This window comes from Schistocerca piceifrons, chromosome 7, assembly GCF_021461385.2.
Source record: "Schistocerca piceifrons isolate TAMUIC-IGC-003096 chromosome 7, iqSchPice1.1, whole genome shotgun sequence".
NCBI classification, from domain to species: domain Eukaryota; kingdom Metazoa; phylum Arthropoda; class Insecta; order Orthoptera; family Acrididae; genus Schistocerca; species Schistocerca piceifrons.
Window position 1 is genome coordinate 356168591 of NC_060144.1, and position 19128 is coordinate 356187718.

Sequence of the window (19128 nt, forward strand, 5' to 3'; positions counted from 1 at the left end):
TTATCGAAACTTTTTTGAAAATTTATGTGGTACTCAATTTATCTGTAAAGCCCAAAGGGCTGTACTGACTCTGATACTCTGCTACATCAAAGTATGCCTTCACTACAGTTATTAAGAGTTCATCCAAACTCTTTGAGATAAGAGTACTGTTTACAGTGAGACTATTATTTGGTTTAGTTCTAGATATGGCATGACTACTAATGCTGACACCTAATACTTTCATGTTGCAAATGAAATTATTGTTTGCCATTTGTTTGGCTGTCTGCATATTTTTCAAAGGAATATACTTTTATAAATGGTAAAATACTCAGTATAACACATGTTTTGGTAAACTTTCGTTCATTGTGGAGTTATATTTTACCAGAAATTGAAAATTTCTACTCTGAGCCCGCCATTTAAGTCTACTAGTCATTTTGTTGTGTGGATTTCTATGTGGAAAGATTTCACTGAAAATGTCAAGAAAGTTAGCTGTGCTGTAAACTTTCTCAAAGCTACTACTGCGTGAAGTACAACTGTCAAAAGGTCCTTCAAATCCTCATAACTCGTAACTAAAGACAGTTAATATTTTGTTGGTGTTCATTTTGAAATGGTGTTTATTACAAGAAATTTCTCTGTTAGTATTTGGTAGCTCAATGAATAATGTGGAGTAGTCAGGAATTACTAAATATAAGCATGTGTGTGTGTAACTAGTTACAATATTGTTTACAGAAGTCCCATTTCTGCATATTTACTCTAGTGACTTGACTGAGATTTACTCTGATGCCATATCTTTTTATTATGTTAATGAATTCTGTGTATCACTATTTTTGAACTTAATATTAATATTGAATTTAGTAGTTAATGCATCTTTTTTCTCTTTTCTTTATTTGTGATTTTCGAGCAGACACTGACAATTGACCAGAAAACCTGAAACTACTATGACATTTATATAAGAACCCATAACCCAAAAATCAGCTCTCAAATGTGTACTTGTCACTTAAATGGTTAAAATCATTTCTTATTTTTTGTTTTATTTTGGTATGAATAAGAGTGCATGAGCCTCCATGTGATTTCTCTCATCCAAACAATGTGATGATGAGTTCGACGTTTTCAGTTTTATTTAAAATGTTAAAATGATCATCCACAAACTTATGTTCAACGAGATGAATGAATTATAGTTCGTCTACTTAAGAGCTTTTGTTTAAGAGATCAGCTAGGTGACAATCAATATTACTGTGCACATTGCATGAAATTCTATTGTTGCATATGGTTTGAAGGATTGTTTTTTTGGGTTAGTGTTTTTGTTTCTAAACACTCTGTATCATCCCCAGCCATTCCTATGTGTATCCTCTGTTATTTATAGTTTTACATGTGTCGATGAACATTTTGCCAAGAATGTGGGATCATAATCTATTGAAATGACGCTTTGTTAATCATTCTTGACCTTCTCACTATCTATCTAGTAAACGAAAAGTGTATTTAATCGAATGTAAACGTGCTCATTTCCTTGCCAGTAATCATTTTCAGAAAAAGAAAAAAAATTGTATCTCTCTCTCGTTAGACCTTATAAAGAACTTAAAAATGGGACTTTCATGTGACTCCACATTGAAAATTCTGGAAGTAAACTTCTCCAAATAGACCGAAGTACGTTATTACCATTGGCCCCGAAAAATTGTCGTCTGCGTTTTAAGATGCAAGTTTTAAATGCTGAGAAATGCTGAGATACGGAATGTCTTTGCTTTCCTTGAACTTTGGGAAACAACATGCCTCAGTTGTAAAGCGGAAGTTCCCCTCGAGTTCCTGTGTGTACTGTAGTGTGGCTTTGAGGACTTAGGAATATCATGGCGGAGGTAATATCTGTCTTAATTAATGCAATCTTAATGAATTGTGATAATTGTCGCGCTGTCAATGATTGCTGTAGTTTTACTTTCATGTGGACGAATCTGCGTAACTAGTAAATTGAACGTGATGTTAGGTGTATAGGTGCTATAAACCGTAATGTTCTTTATTCCCTAATACGCAAATTTTTGAAATGTGGTTGTCTCCGTTTTCAGGTAGAGGAAACCCAGAAGAAGAAGAGGACCTTCCGGAAATTTACTTTCCGTGGGGTGGATCTAGATCAGTTGTTGGACATGACTATGTAAGTTCGTGAACGAATCTGTTGTTTCCTCTATTTCGTTTTCTGTTGTGTTCAGTGTACCTGCGAAGTGTATAACTCTTGCCTTTATTGCTAGGCATGTTTTCTAAAAGTTTTCCATTTTGAAGCATTATTGATATTAATAGTCCTGTCACGGCGAGTGGAGTTTGTAGTGTTGTGACCAACAAAGTACCTCCTTTGAAAACGTAAGAGATTTATTCACCAGTCGAAGTTATACAGTAAATGCGCTTCAAAATAGTTGTTTTGTAACAAAAGATCGTGTGTTGAATTACTATGCAGGCGTTTCGTGGATTTAGTTATTTCCAATGTGGTCGTAAGTTAATCTTCTTCCGTTGTGTAATGAACTGTATTGATCCACTCCTTTCACTTTGCTGAATGCCCAGTAGTAAAGTTTGCAAATTCCTGTCGCTTAAATGTCTGTCTTGACTTTCATCAATTGGACTGCTGTTTCACCTTGATTCTCATTACTCATTTGTTTTAATGTTGACCTTTTATTTTCTTTCATGTTTGATAAGTTTGCACCAAGTTTTTTCAATGGTTGATGGCGGGCATTTCTTCCCAAGAGTATGTAGTTGTATAGGTTAGGTCTCTTTTACCTATTGACTTCATTTCTTGAAACAAGCTGCTGCCTTCTTGTATTTCTATGGTGGGTACACTGTATTTTTGATGGCATTGCCTGTTCAGCCACATAATGACCCCTGGTCCCTGGGTTTAATTAGACTTGTTTATATTGAAAGAAATAAATAAATAAAGCATTTACTACACTTTTTCATGTCAGTGAGCAAATGTGAGAAATGAAGTATTGTCAAGTATTGATATGAAACATTTAGAGGATTCTTCGGTGTTTTGTAAAGGCATAGATAAAGTGGTTGTAAAAACAGTCCTTAAAGGCACTGGGTTTCTTGTCTTGGCTTTGGCAACAAGTTATTTCATACTAAAACTGATCGAATGACACCACCTATCAACAGTCAACTGCCTGCTGATCCATATCTGCATTAACTTAAGTTTTTCAACATTTGGAGCAAGCTGTCATTCATCTTAACAAATAGGGTGCCCCAGCCAGTAGTTGATCACCACCCAGTAGTTGGTCCGTTTCACTCTAATCTTTAAATTATAAGAGTTGGCAGAACTGACACTTTTAAAAATGTAAGAGCATATAAAGAACATATGTTGGCAAACCTATTTCTTCTATTGTTACAACAATTGGAGGGAACTGATAGCTTTGAGAAAATCTTTCCTTTTGTGCTGTGCTGAGAAGTGGAGTGTCAGGGTGTCATATGGCTTCCAGTAGTTGATAGGGGTGATCATCTACTGGTTTACATATGATCAACCAACAAGTATTGAGGCATACAGATAAAATTTTTATCAGTCCCTCTATTTACAGGAGTGAAATCTGCAGACTGAATTAATAAATGGCTCCAAAAGAAAAGTCGAAAAAAGAATTTTTTAAGTATTCTGAGGAAGACTTACAATGTGCAGTAGAAGCAGTTCAAGCGGGTGGTAGTAGTATGAGGAAAGCTGCAAAGGAAAAGTACCTATGCAGCGTAAGATGGGACCAAGTTCAGTTTTGACAGAGGCTGAAGAGAATTTATTGGTTAGCTGGATCCATGCCAACACTAAAAAAGGCTTTCCAATAAAGCGAAGGACGCTGTATGAAACTGTGAGTGACATTTGTTTTGGCAGATGGAAGACCTACACCATTCAAAGATGGAAGGCCTGGTGAAAAATGGTTTGTCATTCATGAGACATCACCCTGATGTATCAGAACGGCATGCTGAGAGCATAAATACTGCTAGAGCAGCTGTTACTGAGGAAAGTATCAGGCAGTGGTTCAATGAACTTCATCAGCATCTTCAGCAGGGTAATAATTTGGACATTTTAAATGAACCAAAAAGAATTTATAATGCAGATGAAACAGGATTTGAAACATGTCCTAAAACTGGGAAAGTTCTGAGTCCAACTTCTTTTGACAATCTGTATGAAGTCAAAAGTGGCAATGAAAAGGAGGCCATTACTGTAATGGCAAATTTCAGTGCTGCTGGAGATGCTGTACCCCCAATGGTCGTATTTCCATTTCAGAAAATTTCAAGGGACATATCCGAGAATTTGAACAGTGAATGGGGCATTGGGCGGTCAAAAAAAAAAGGCTGGATGACAGGAGCCCTCTACTTTGAATACATTGCCAACATGTTCCTTCCATGGCTGAAGAGAGTCAAATTTCCTGTTATTTTATTGGCAGATGGGCACAAATCTCATACATCATATAAAGTTATTAAGTTTTGTGCCGACAATGGGATAATACAATTTGCATTGTATCCAAATGCGACTCATGTGCTTCAACCAGCTGATGTGGTAATATTTCGTCCCCTGAAATCTGGATGGAGAGATGCTGTATATAATTGGAAACACAAAACTGGTAACAAAGTTGTAACAAAGACTGTTTGGCCCATTGCTTGAGACCGTTTTCAATGCAAAGGCTACTCCTGAAACAGTGAAAAATGGTTTCAGGAAGTGTGGTCTTTTTCTTTATGATCCTGATGCAGTGGATTATGCTAGATGTATGTCCAGCAAATCTAGACATTGTGCACCTGCTATAACGTGTGGTAATGCAATAAAACCATCATCATTTGGTGTTGAACATCTTTTGCATTTTGAATCTTTAATGAAGAGAGGTAGAGCAGAAGAATTCCGTGCAGCAGAGAAAAATGGATGGGAAGGTGATCCAGGAGCAGAAGAACTGTTTCAGGTTTGGCGTAAAATTCGTGCTACTTGTAAATCACCTTCAACAAATAAAACTACAGATGCTAACATGCTATCTCTGCATTTGTGTAGTACAGAACAATCCATCCCTACATCATAAAATCCAGCAGGAGATCAAGTGTGTACTAACAGCAAAATATCTTGTGACTCAGAAGATGAATCATCCACATGTCATAATGAAAAGTCAGGAGATCAAGACTCAGTACAAGAAAATCACAGTTCAGGTCCTCCTCAGCCCTCTTCACATCCAGTCAACCCTGAAGCAGACACTCCAAAATGCCATTCATCCCAATCATCTCAGAAAAACGGAATCAGTCCACATTTTGCTAATCATATTACTTGGCCTACTGAATCCCCTATAAAGGCTGGAAGGAAAAGAGAGTACATTCCATATGCAACATCATCCAAACAGTGACTAGACTGGAACAAATCAAAGGAAGAACTAAAAGCCATCACAGAAGCTGCCAAATGAGCTAGAATAGAACGTAAAATGGCAAAACAGACGAATGAGAAAAAAAGAAAAGGAAGGAAACTGTTTCCAGAGGCTGAGAAGGAAAAACCACCAAAAAAGAAACCTGTAAGAAAAGACAGTTAAGAGTCAGAATCCACCAGTGATGAATGGAGCCCACGTGAAGACACATCAGAAAATGAGTCTGACTAATAAAAACCTTGCTACCACTGAGAAGAGGCATAACATTGGAAGGCCTGCATTCAAAGGAGGAGATTTTGCTTTGATCTTGTTTCCAGGCCAAAAGAATAATAAGTATAAATTTCTGTGCACTGTTCAAAGAGTTACCACAGAAAAGGACATTGAGGGAATGGGTTTGAAAAGCTGCGATGAAAGAAATACACTGTTTAAGACTGATGAAGATGATATAAGCACTGTTCACTCTTCACAGATTTTAGCAATACTTCCAGAACCCTCTATTATCTCTACAGGAGGCAGGCTGCGTTAAAAGTTTCAACATCCTGTTGATATTGGAAAACTGGAATGAAACTGAGCAGACTTATGTATAGTCTATTGTGGTGTGTAGGCTACTATGTTATATTGTTTTATTTCATTGAAAAAAATTGTTCAGTATGTTAATCATTCATGTAAGTGTGTTAAAATTAAGTTCCCAGATGTAATTATCAATTTAATGTCAGATGATTTTATTTTTGCATATTGATCAACTACTGGACTATGGGCGATCATTTTGTGGAACTGTATGATCAACTATTCGTAATTTCTGACCACTGTAACTGAAATTCAAAAAATGTAGGGAATAAGCATTTCAAGGTTAATTGTATGTATGTCATTCTTTACAGGAAACTTTTCTCTGTGATATGTGTTATCAACTTACTCCTTCAAGTAGATGTTCTATAAAAAATATAAACGTAAACTCAAGTTGTTAATCGATCAACTGTTGGCGGTATCACCCTAGAAATTTTGTCTGAAGTCATCCTAGTCACTCAAAAGGACGCCTTCCCATACACCACAGCGTCCTCTGCTCATCCTGCCCATCAGGTCGATATTTGTGAAAAGGAAACAAGGCATGGGCCATAAAAATCTTCAGACATTGGATGTTTGGTGGAACTCGGTGAGGGGCAGAAAAGTGCTTTCTTAACCCATTGAATTTATGATTGAAGAAAAGATGTTCTGTGGAACAACCATCATTAACGACTACTTCGTCATACAACGTTCTATGTACTGAAGTTTTCAGCGCCTAAGACTGAACCATAGTTGTGAACTCTGCAGGTCCAGGATATGGAGAGATGTGGTGAGATTCTCACAGGTGCCATCCTCTGATGTCAGTCCAAATATTTCATTGGTTACTTAGCTGAGTACATTCCTGGAAGAAGTATTGCATCACTTTTACATTGAGGCTGGTAAACTTCACACACTCAGTGATATTGGTGCAGTAGTTCCTTCGTAGAGTGCTGCAGACATGACTAGTGATTACAATTCGTTGCCTTTTGGGGAAACTTTTACTTCAAGCTCCTCATCATTAAAGATATGCAATACCATGGCTTTGCTTGCGAGAACATAGTTTGTAAATTGTTTTAAGATTATATCCATCAGCATTTTATTCATGTGCATGTTTTTTGTGGTGTGTCTGTGCGTCCCTGTAAAGAAAATTTGCTACTGAGATCTGATTTGGTGGTGGGGTTGACTGAGATAACAAGTCATGTGCTTGCAGTGATTGGCTGACAGCAGCATATTGAGCAGCTACCATCTTAATTTCAGTGTTTTGGAAGCTGACTTGCCATATTTGGTGGATTTCGTATTTATGTGTGCATATTCTGAAAATGTAGTTTCAATTGTACTGTGTGTTGAAGATTTCTCCAAAACTTGGCTTTTTTGTATGGCATGTGCTACAGTGGCAGGATGCAAACTTAGGATGCAAACTCCCATTCAATAAAAGCAAGGAAGTTCTTGTGTACTATTTATGCAAATGACATTTTAGCAAAAAAGAACATTTTTAAACATGAGTTTTAAAAAATAAGCTATTACTACAATCGGTGGAAATTCCAGGATGAACTAACAGCATTGACAGTCCAGCCACAGCAACCAGAGATAGTGATCTTTTGTGTGAGAGTTTTGCTGTTTTTTGTGTGTTTTTCTATTTCAGAAGTGTGTGTGTGTGTGGCAGTCTGACTCAGTCTCCTCTGTAGTACTAGTAAGTACTCTCTGCTCCAGTCTGACCAAGTGAGGTGTGGACTTGCATTTGGGTGTGTGATAGTTCAAACAAGTCTGACCACCCAGATTTAGATTTCCTGTGATTTCCCTAATCCGTTCCAGGAAAATGCCGCGATGGTTTCTTGCAAAGGTTATGACAGATTTCCTTCCTCATCCTTGCCACAATCCGAGCTTTTGCTCAGTCTCTTAATAAGCTCGATGTCAATGGGACGTTAAACCCAATTTTCTTCCTTTCAGCAATTGACTTCATGAAACAACAATTTCTGTTATGAGTCGTGGTATGAACTATCTAATTGTAAAATTATCATAATTTCGAGGCTTACGTCCATACTCACCTACCTGTCAGTCCTTCCTTAATCTATTTAGCATGCCACAGTGCTCGTTCAGAAGGGTAGATGCTATTTTGTCTCCATGCCCTCAAACCTGTGCGCTCAGATTAATTCAGTTGGTTTGTACAGACAGTGGTAAGGTTCAAGAAAGCAAAGCTCATACATTTTCCTATGTGACTTTTTATTTAAATTAATGATCTGTACTAGTTGAGCTGGGTGACTTATAGTGTGGAATGTTTTTGAAAAAAAGTCTGAGCATTTGCCTGATGTTTGTACTTGGTATTTCTCTGTGGCAGCAGGATAACTCTTCATCCATTACAAGTGATGGGCTTCGAAGCAAGGTGTGGCAATAATTGTTCAGAAACACTACTTGAGTGATAGCATTCATTTGCAAAAGATAGTCACTTCTGTTTTTCTTATGCTTTAATGCATGGTTTCTCTTTGGAACAAAGAGCAAGCATGCAAAATAGTTATCCAAAAACATTTTCCTGTGAGAAATTTAAAACTATCTGTACCATTACTAGATTTCTGGCAGATGTTCCTGGAATGAATCTGATTCTCCCTTGATTCATCAAGGAAATAAACCACTAAACTAGTTTCTTCTCCTAATTTATGCATGTTTCTCAGGAATATTGCTGTAGCATGTTTATATCTAATTTCTTGTAAAATTAATTGCAGCAATGAATGTGTGAAACAAATATTCTCTTACATACTCGTAAGACCTTTCTGTGACATGAGATAGTCAATGTTCCTATGCCTTTTAAACATGGATCCCCAACAACAACCTTGTCAAAATCATTTAATTGTGTTAGATGTTTGTGATTGCAGTGCTTCCAGACAACACGAAACAAAGTTTTCCTACAATAGCTTACAGTTTATTTTTCCATCAATCGATGCACTTGGTGTAGGCTATAAAATTAGGCCTATCTTCATATAAACTCCTGAAAATATCTCCCATTTTCTCATGGAGCCCCTCTGTTTTTGGCTGAACCAAGCAAGTGCTTTTACATCTCGTATTCCATTTTTCATGATTTCTGTGATTTCAGATATTCTGTGTTAGGATAGTTCACCACTGTATGGAAGGTAAGTCTAGAACAGGACTAGTGGCATACTTAGATGTTTTGTGCGGGAATGTTTTCTGCACTTGCTGTGGGGTACAATGGGAATGAAAGGTATGTCCACTGTTTGTTTTACACATACAGTGAGAGAGCAGCAGGCAGATGTGTTTTTTAGCAGTTAGTTCTGAAGAAAGGGTAAAACATTTCTGTAAAAGATGATTGTGAATTTTATTGCTCTCTGTTTAGCTTGCAGCTATTTAAACTGTACTATTGCTACAAAACAAGGACAGTGATATATTTAAAAGAGCAGTGAAATATTAATCTGCTCTATGTTGCTACGCAAAAGGCTGAGTAAGTGGATTGATGTTTATTAACAAACATTGATCCCCTTACTCATTATACTTGTGCAGATTGGTTGTATGGTCATTTCACACCATATTTGACACATTTTCGTGTGTCTGCAATTAATCCATGAGACATGGACCAACGGGAGTTGCCATGCAGAACAAAATCACTTAAATCGGTTCACTTTATAGCACCCACTGCCACAATCACAAAATATTTCTTGCAAAACTTATTTTAATACACAAAAAACACTCTTCTCACCTTTCGTTGGTTGTGCAAAAGAATCATCCCATTGGGCATGTGAACTGATGCATTGCCAACCTGTTGGTAGTATCTAGTCACCACCATGACTACCGCTGGCCCTGGTCTAGACTTCAACTGCCATGGAATTGTATTACTTTCCCTCTATTGTAAAAAAAAAATGTATTACCCCTGGCAACAACCTACATTCCACATGTCAACATATGGTGTTTACTGTTTTGCAAAGCTACAATAATGGCAGGCGTTGCAAAGAAATGAGTGTTGGATGAATATGGAGGAAATGTCTAATTTGGAGTGTAAGATTACTGAACAAGACTTCATTGTATTAAAAAGGCCCATTTGCATATTTGGAAGGGGAAAAGCAAACTTGGGTATTGAATCAAGAAATTTGCTGAGACATTGAAATTAGTGTTTATTACGTCACATTTTAGAAATTTAAGGTCCAGATTTTGAAATTAATCTCATATTGTACCACATTGATGTTATGAATCATTTGAACTTAACAACCACTGGTGTTGCATTTTTATTTTTCCCGCAGGGATCAGCTTATGGAGCTTTTCCATGCTAGAGCTCGGCGTAGGTTTTCAAGAGGTCTGAAGCGCAAACCTTTAGCTCTTGTCAATAAGCTTCGTAAAGCCAAGAAAGAAGCACCACCAAACGAAAAGCCCGAAATTGTCAAGACACATCTTCGTAATATGATAATTGTGCCAGAGATGGTAGGAAGTATTGTTGGAGTTTACAATGGAAAGACCTTCAACCAAGTGGAGGTGAAGGTAAGAGACGAAACCATTTCATATCTTAAAGAGAACTATCTACTGTGTGTTTGGTGTGGGATTCATTAATGTATAGTGTTTTGTATCCTTCACAGTTAACATGGTAGAATTCATTGTAAACAGTACTTTATACGACAAGTTTCTGTTTTGGTTTTTTATCATCATGAACCATGGACCTTGCCGTTGGTGGGGAGGCTTGCGTGCCTCAGCGATACAGATAGCCGTACCGTAGGTGCAACCACAACGGAGGGGTATCTGTTGAGAGGCCAGACAAACGTGTGGTTCCTGAAGAGGGGCAGCAGCCTTTTCAGTAGTTGCAAGGGCAACAGTCTGGATGATTGACTGATCTGGCCTTGTAACAATAACCAAAACGACCTTGCTGTGCTGGTACTGCGAACGGCTGAAAGCAAGGGGAAACTACAGCCGTAATTTTTCCTGAGGGCATGCAGCTTTACTGTATGATTACATGATGATGGCGTCCTCTTGGGTAAAATATTCCGGAGGTAAAATAGTCCCCCATTCGGATCTCAGGGCGGGGACTACTCTAGAGGATGTCGTTATCAGGAGAAAGAAAACTGGCGTTCTACGGATCGGAGCGTGGAATGTCAGATCCCTTAATCGGGCAGGTAGGTTAGAAAATTTAAAAAGGGAAATGGATAGGTTGAAGTTAGATATAGTGGGAATTAGTGAAGTTCGGTGGCAGGAGGAACAAGACTTCTGGTCAGGTGACTACAGGGTTATAAACACAAAATCAAATAGGGGTAATGCAGGAGTAGGTTTAATAATGAATAGGAAAATAGGAATGCGGGTAAGCTACTACAAACAGCATAGTGAACGCATTATTATCGAAGAAATTGAAGAAATGTATGATGAAATAAAAGAAATTATTCAGATTGTGAAGGGAGACGAAAATTTAATAGTCATGGGTGACTGGAATTCGAGTGTAGGAAAAGGGAGAGAAGGAAACATAGTAGGTGAATATGGATTGGGGGACAGAAATGAAAGAGGAAGCCGCCTGGTAGAATTTTGCACAGAGCACAACATAATTGTAACTAACACTTGGTTTAAGAATCGTGAAAGAAGGTTGTATACATGGAAGAACCCTGGAGATACTAAAAGGTATCAGATAGATTATATAATGGTAAGACAGAGATTTAGGAACCAGGTTTTAAATTGTAAGACATTTCCAGGGGCAGATGTGGACTCTGACCACAATCTATTGGTTATGACCTGTAGATTAAAACTGAAGAAACTGCAAAAAGGTGGGAATTTAAGGAGATGGGACCTGGATAAACTGACTAAACCAGAGGTTGTACAGAGATTCAGGGAGAGCATAAGGGAGCAATTGACAGGAATGGGGGAAATAAATACAGTAGAAGAAGAATGGGTAGCTTTGAGGGATGAAGTAGTGAAGGCAGCAGAGGATCAAGTAGGTAAAAAGACGAGGGCTAATAGAAATCCTTGGGTAACAGAAGAAATATTGAATTTAATTGATGAAAGGAGAAAATATAAAAATGCAGTAAGTGAAACAGGCAAAAAGGAATACAAACGTCTCAAAAATGAGATCGACAGGAAGTGCAAAATGGCTAAGCAGGGATGGCTAGAGGACAAATGTAAGGATGTATAGGCCTATCTCACTAGGGGTAAAATAGATACCGCCTACAGGAAAATTAGAGAGACCTTTGGAGATAAGAGAACGACTTGTATGAATATCAAGAGCTCAGATGGAAACCCAGTTCTAAGCAAAGAAGGGAAAGCAGAAAGGTGGAAGGAGTATATAGAGGGTCTATACAAGGGCGATGTACTTGAGGACAATATTATGGAAATGGAAGAGGATGTAGATGAAGATGAAATGGGAGATACGATACTGCGTGAAGAGTTTGACAGAGCACTGAAAGACCTGAGTCGAAACAAGGCCCCCGGAGTAGACAATATTCCATTGGAACTACTGACGGCCGTGGGAGAGCCAGTCCTGACAAAACTCTACCATCTGGTGAGCAAGATGTATGAAACAGGCGAAATACCCTCAGACTTCAAGAAGAATATAATAAGTCCAATCCCAAAGAAAGCAGGTGTTGACAGATGTGAAAATTACCGAACTATCAGCTTAATAAGTCACAGCTGCAAAATACTAACACGAATTCTTTACAGATGAATGGAAAAACTAGTAGAAGCCGACCTCGGGGAAGATCAGTTTGGATTCCGTAGAAACACTGGAACATGTGAGGCAATACTGACCTTACGACTTATCTTAGAAGAAAGATTAAGGAAAGGCAAACCTACGTTTCTAGCATTTGTAGACTTAGAGAAAGCTTTTGACAATGTTGACTGGAATACTCTCTTTCAAATTCTAAAGGTGGCAGGGGTAAAATACAGGGAGCGAAAGGCTATTTACAATTTGTACAGAAACCAGATGGCAGTTATAAGAGTCGAGGGACATGAAAGGGAAGCAGTGGTTGGGAAGGGAGTAAGACAGGGTTGTAGCCTGTCCCCGATGTTGTTCAATCTGTATATTGAGCAAGCAGTAAAGGAAACAAAAGAAAAATTCGGAGTGGGTATTAAAATTCATGGAGAAGAAATAAAAACTTTGAGGTTCGCCGATGACATTGTAATTCTGTCAGAGACAGCAAAGGACTTGGAAGAGCGGTTGAATGGAATGGACAGTGTCTTGAAAGGAGGATATAAGATGAACATCAACAAAAGCAAAACAAGGATAATGGAATGTAGTCTAATTAAGTTGGGTGATGCTGAGGGAATTAGATTAGGAAATGAGGCACTTAAAGTAGTAATGGAGTTTTGATATTTGGGGAGCAAAATAACTGATGATGGTCGAAGTAGAGAGGATATAAAATGTAGGCTGGCAATGGCGAGGAAAGCGTTTCTGAAGAAGAGAAATTTGTTAACATCCAGTATTGATTTAAGTGTCAGGAAGTCATTTCTGAAAGTATTCGTATGGAGTGTAGCCATGTATGGAAGTGAAACATGGACGATAAATAGTTTGGACAAGAAGAGAATAGTAGCTTTCGAAATGTGGTGCTACAGAAGAATGCTGAAGATTAGATGGGTAGATCACATAAGTAATGAGGAAGTATTGAATAGGATTGGGGAGAAGAGAAGTTTGTGGCACAACTTGACCAGAAGAAGGGATCGGTTGGTAGGACATGTTCTGAGGCATCAAGGGATCACCAATTTAGTATTGGAGGGCAGCGTGGAGGGTAAAAATCGTAGGGGGAGACCAAGAGATGAATACACCAAGGAGATTCAGAAGGATGTAGGTTGCAGTAAGTACTGGGAGATGAAAAAGCTTGCACAGGATAGAGTAGCACGGAGAGCTGCATCAAACCAGTCTCAGGACTGAAGACAACAACATCATCTTTGGTCGATATTATTTAACTTAGGAAATGTGGCGAAGTATATTATCTGGTTGTTTGTATGATAGCTGTCACTTGGATTGATATAATGGCATTGCTTCACATACAAACTAAATTAGAATTTTTCATTTTTGAGGAGCAGTAGTCCAGCTGACAAAACCAGTTAACAGGTGTCTTTCACATTTTATGTTAAATTTTGGAGAACACTTTAATTTGCTGCATCAATTAAACTGTTTATTTTCATCAGTGGACATGTATAAATATGAAAGTCAGTAAATAGGTAACTTTGTTTGTGAACACAATAATAGCTGGTTAGTGGGAGATAACCAGCTGGCTTCAATGACTGATTCACCAGTTGATAGTTGTTGTGTTCAATCTGTTCTCCAGACAAATGAAACTAATACTTGGAGCCATGTCAGCTATGTGAATGTTTTCACTTACTCTATGTGGTTGAGTGGTTTCATTTAATATTATCAACTTGACAGGCACAAGTCTCTTAACAGTTACATCGTTTTCCCTCAGTCTCTGGGTTTGAGTGATTTTGCTTTCATATTTCTTCAGTCTTTTTGGTTATACATGATCCATGACTTAAGAGTTGCATATTTACATATCTTATTTCATGGGGGGGGGGGGGGGGGGAGGGTTAGTAGATTTTTAAAAATTAAATATTTTCAAAATATATGTATTTATTTACTTAAATATGAAATTTTCATGCTTGTGACATTAACTATGGAATTTGAGTTGGCTTTGTACATTTGTGTTAATGAATAGTTACTTCTTTATTAAAATTAATTGAAGCTCTGTAACATTAACCACACTGGGTTGCACCAGTTACCGATAATTCTCTTTCAGTAAATGTCGAGGTGGTGTGTATATAAAGCATATGAGATAAAGTTTGTCAGATGCATTAATTGCTTCCTTTTTAAGGATATATCGTCAATTGTTGTAAATAGACATTTTTCTTGTTATTTAACTTTCTTGGTTTTTCTTTAATACGGTTTCAAAAATGAATCATCCTTGGGGATACTGTATATCACCTTGAATGATTCGTGAGGATCTCTTTTCAATGCGTTATGAGGCTCTCTTTTAATCCAGTCCTGTTAAAAAAAAAAATCACCTTTTTGAGAACACATTCACAATATCGTACCCAGATATTCAGAATTAATTATAAGTACACAAGAAGCAAAAACGTATTAAATACGGCAATGTTGGCCTATGACTGTTGTAGCAGGTTCTTGAGAACCTGGATACTGACTGGGCAATCATTACCAACAGTTTGTCTCCACAACTTGATACTAAGAGTAACCAGACTGTGCCTCTCAGAGTACTGGAAGTATGCAACCTGGGTAGTGCAGAACTGCAGTTCACAGGCAGTGCCATTAATCAGCAGTCTGTGCTTCCAGGTCACAGCACTACTCCAAAGACAGCTGCTTGTGTTCTGGCTACAGCAGCCAATGCATGGGACTGTAATTCCCTAGTCCGGTTGCTGCTTGACTCTGAACAAAGGTACAGGGCAACAAAACCTTGCAGGGTGACCATTACCTGTTCTCAGATGCCAGGTACAGGTGTGAAGAGGTTGCAATGTGCTTGGTGCACAATACAGTGATTCTCCCTTGTGGTCATGCTAGTTTGACCGAAACCTTGCCGAGTACATGTGTGCTGCCCACGTTCGCCAGCAGGCCACTGTCACATACAAATGTCCCACAGATCTGGATATCGCATGATTTGACTAGCTGATCAAATCGAGAGCCACAGTGGGGCCCACTTCAGACTGTCAAGTGCTGATAAGATATAGTTATATATATTTTTCATAGTTTCACAATAGCAAAAACTACCGTTCTATAACTTGTTTACCTTCTGACTTTACTGGCAGTCATGTTCAAATTTCCAGCCATTGAGGAAACATTCCAGCTGTTAACCTATGCAACAAGAATTGCAGCAAATACATTCATAACAAATAACATCAATTATTGCAGATAATAGTTTCGTTAAATTAATACAGGATGTATGCACCCTGGGAAATCTAGGAGAAACCCAGGAGTTTTTGTCTGGGAAAAAGCTAATGCTGGGAATTTTTCATTGTTTTAGTTTCCAGTTAAATTTTTGTAATTTGACTGTTAAGAACTGATACTCTAACAAAGACTTTTACTTTGGCCCACTGCTGTAGAGTAATACTGCAAAAGAAAACATAAACAAGGAAATAACACCCAAATAAAATGGTAGTTGCAAAGAAAATGCGCCATTTACAACAACAAATAAACACAGTGCATCTTAAGTGTCTGCAGATGACAAAATGTCAAAGGCTGTAGGACGAAGACAGTGCAATACTTGCGAAACAACGAACTACTTTTGAAGAGTGTAATGTCACAGCTGTTCACATGTGTACCAGGTTGCTCGTTATTATTGCGATTGGTGATGTGAAAAGCGTTGCTGTAAAAGTAAATTTCATTTTACTGAAGATGAATTATGTTAACTTGTGTGACTGTGCAATTAATTTTGTAAATAACGGAGCATTTGTGTCTCATTCAAAACTTAGTGCTTTGAGGGCCAGCCACTTAGAAAAGTTTTGGGCCTAGAAGCCTGCCCATTTATGCTATTATTTAAAACTTACTGTCATATTTATGTTTGATACATCTTAAAGGTTAATGTGCTAAAAAGACCAAACTTCAAGGTTAGTATTCATATTAATTTTAGTTCCTTCATAGATTACAAATTATGCAATAACTATTCTTAATGTGAGAGGTGAATTCCTGAGCAATTTCACATGTCATTGGTTTTTCTGTGGAGAAATTGAAGTGTTTGTTAGAACATTTATTCAGCCAGGTAACCCATGAAATGTTTGGTGCACAGCAGTAAAATTTGTAATTGGGTGAGTCAGAAATATTCAGCTGCTGCAATTTAAGATGTGCTCTTGGACTCTACCTGTCTGCACAGTTGGAATAATAATAATTTTTTTAATGAGTATTATAGGTGAAAGCTAAGATTTTCTTGTATCTGTACTAAATATGTATTAATATAAACCATCAAGTTTCCTGTTTGTGCATTCGCACTACGTAAGTGATGTTGCTATTCACTGACTACAACACAAGTCCTGTGCTCTGAGTATCTGCAGTCATTATCTGGCGAATCATGTAACGTGAGCTTTGATTGGCAGACAAAAATTCAGTTGTTAACTCACCGCAGTTGGCTTCTATCAGTCAATCACAATACAGTACACATGATGTATCAGAAACATCACTGCTTAGTCATGCTGACTCCCAAGAATTGAGTGCACACCAAAAATATTAATAATCTCAAAGATGGAATTGAACACCCACAACATTGAACATGTTGCAGGTTCAAAATTAGCAATAGTAAATTTTTTACAGTGCATTACAAAGAGAAGCCATGTCTTCTTCTCATTCTTGAATGATGAGAAAAGCAAATGCGTTGAATTCCTTTATATTTTGTTGCCTACATCAGGGAGGGAACTGTTTGTCTCCAGTTCACCTGCCTCAGTCAAAAGTTTGTATTATAGTTCTTTTGTGCAGTGTTCTCTGTGGAACAGATACTCAGCTATGTAAGCTGTGAAGTGCTCAGTCTTTTTGTCGTATCGTTGGATGGCATCTCGGCAGCCTCTGCATGATGTGTGTGTGAATGGAATGAACTGATAGGTCTATGAAGTGTTGAAAACTTTCAGTACCTAGTGTTGTATGGCAGGGAGGATCTTTCTTTGGTTATTGATGTCAAGACCTGTTTCAGATCTTTCTCCCATAGGAAGGAGGGAGACTTTAGTTGATCTTCTCTTAATTCATACTCTGAATCAGGGCTAGTCAACCTTTCCTACCTACTGCCCAGCGGTACCACAGCAATCGTGACGAGAATTACTTATTTTATAAAATTTGTACACCAGAGTTGCAGCAAATTAAAGCACCAAATACCTAGTCAAAATTTCGTGAAAAGTTAATGAAAATGTTTTTAAACTCCTGCCCCCCACTTGATAGTTTGTACACCCACCAGTGGGTGGTAGGGACCAGAAATGACAACCACTGCTCTGAATCATAATAATTAGTTGCATAGTAAATTTATATTGGTGCAGTAGTGAACACTTAAAGATACTGTGGAAGAATTTTGGTTTAGTTCTGTTTTAAATATTAAGTTAAGCAGCTTCAGATACTAGTAAATCATTCTTTATTTGCAGCCTGAAATGATTGGACACTACCTTGGTGAATTCAGTGTCACATACAAACCAGTTAAACATGGACGTCCTGGAATTGGTGCCACTCACAGTTCAAGATTCATTCCTCTTAAGTAAATAAAAGTTGTAAATAAAAGGAATAAAGTATGTTTTTGAGTTTTTATTTGTTATATTACCAAACATAAATTTCCTTAGCTCTAAATGCTCTTTTTATGACTTGTGAAATTGAGAGAATGATAAAGGACTGGTTCTGAGTGTTCTGATTTTATGTCCTAGTAATCACCATTAATTTGATAATTCGTTATTTATGATAACTTTACTTCTGGACTATGAGGGCACTGATGATATGGCAAATGTCACTATTATGTGAAGGGAAATCATTTCAGTTCATTTTATTTTAAAAATGCTTGACACTGAAAAACTTGAATATCAAGTGACTTGCAAGTTTTACACACAAATGTTTTTAACAGCAGCACTTTGTGTGTGTGTGTGTGTGTGTGTGTGTGTGTGTGTGTGTGTGTGTTTGAAAATTTGTAGTAAATCTTAGTCTTCAAAATATAGATCCATCTGCTGTAAGTCGACTGTTGCTGTGTTGGTAAAACTTCCAAAATAAGTGTAAAATGTGGATGGGAAATAACATTTTAAGCTGTAAAAGTTAAGTTGGGATACTGCTTTGTATTTTCGCACTTTATGTATTTACACATAACAGGCATAAAAATACTCTTGTCAGGGACTCATTTATCTGATAAAAGGATTATCATCTAATAAAAACTGCTGATGTAACAGTAACTGATACAATGTTTGACTCAATTTAATATGCCATAATTGATGTTGGAAAGGCTGCAGCAGTAATTCGCTATTTAAATAATGAAACACTGTAACAGTCATGTATTTTTTCATGCGTAGTGCAGGGGGTATTGGGAATTTTTCTTGTTGTCAAGTGCAGATGTTTACATAAGTATTCTATGTGGTGTTTGTGTATGAGTTGTTCTGCGTATCTTGCAGTGTAGTCTTCTTTTAGAGATTATCTGGTACTGTGCCGCCTCAGTTGTGTAGAAAACCACACATGGAAACTTTCACTCCCAATGTAACATCACGAAAAAGCACACACCTAAATTCTGCACTTGATGACAAGAGTGATTTCTTGAAACACGTTTTGCTCAGGATGAAAAATAACATAATTTGGTGCTGTGTTTAATCCACAATGTTTGAGCAACGCAAAGTGATCTAAGATGTC

The 19128-nt window shown here is 37.6% G+C and overlaps 1 protein-coding gene across 1 annotated transcript; it reads left to right on the forward strand.

The window, feature by feature from the left end:
• Window positions 1-1695: 1695 nt before the first annotated feature.
• On the forward strand, window positions 1696-18050 carry LOC124804914 (40S ribosomal protein S15). The gene is made up of 4 exons (XM_047265292.1): window positions 1696-1829; window positions 2034-2119; window positions 10109-10343; window positions 17895-18050. The coding sequence occupies exons 1-4, from the start codon at window positions 1821-1823 to the stop codon at window positions 18006-18008; spliced, it is 444 nt and encodes a 147-aa protein (XP_047121248.1). The 5' UTR covers window positions 1696-1820; the 3' UTR covers window positions 18009-18050.
• The last annotated feature ends 1078 nt before the right edge of the window (window positions 18051-19128 follow it).

What these genes read in the sequence shown, in the direction of transcription:
- LOC124804914 (XM_047265292.1), top strand. An exon ending in CAGTTGTTGGACATGACTAT is followed by an intron (nt 2,120 to 10,108) that starts GTAAGTTCGTGA and finishes TTTTTCCCGCAG; the next exon opens with GGATCAGCTTATGGAGCTTT. An exon ending in TCAACCAAGTGGAGGTGAAG is followed by an intron (nt 10,344 to 17,894) that starts GTAAGAGACGAA and finishes CTTTATTTGCAG; the next exon opens with CCTGAAATGATTGGACACTA.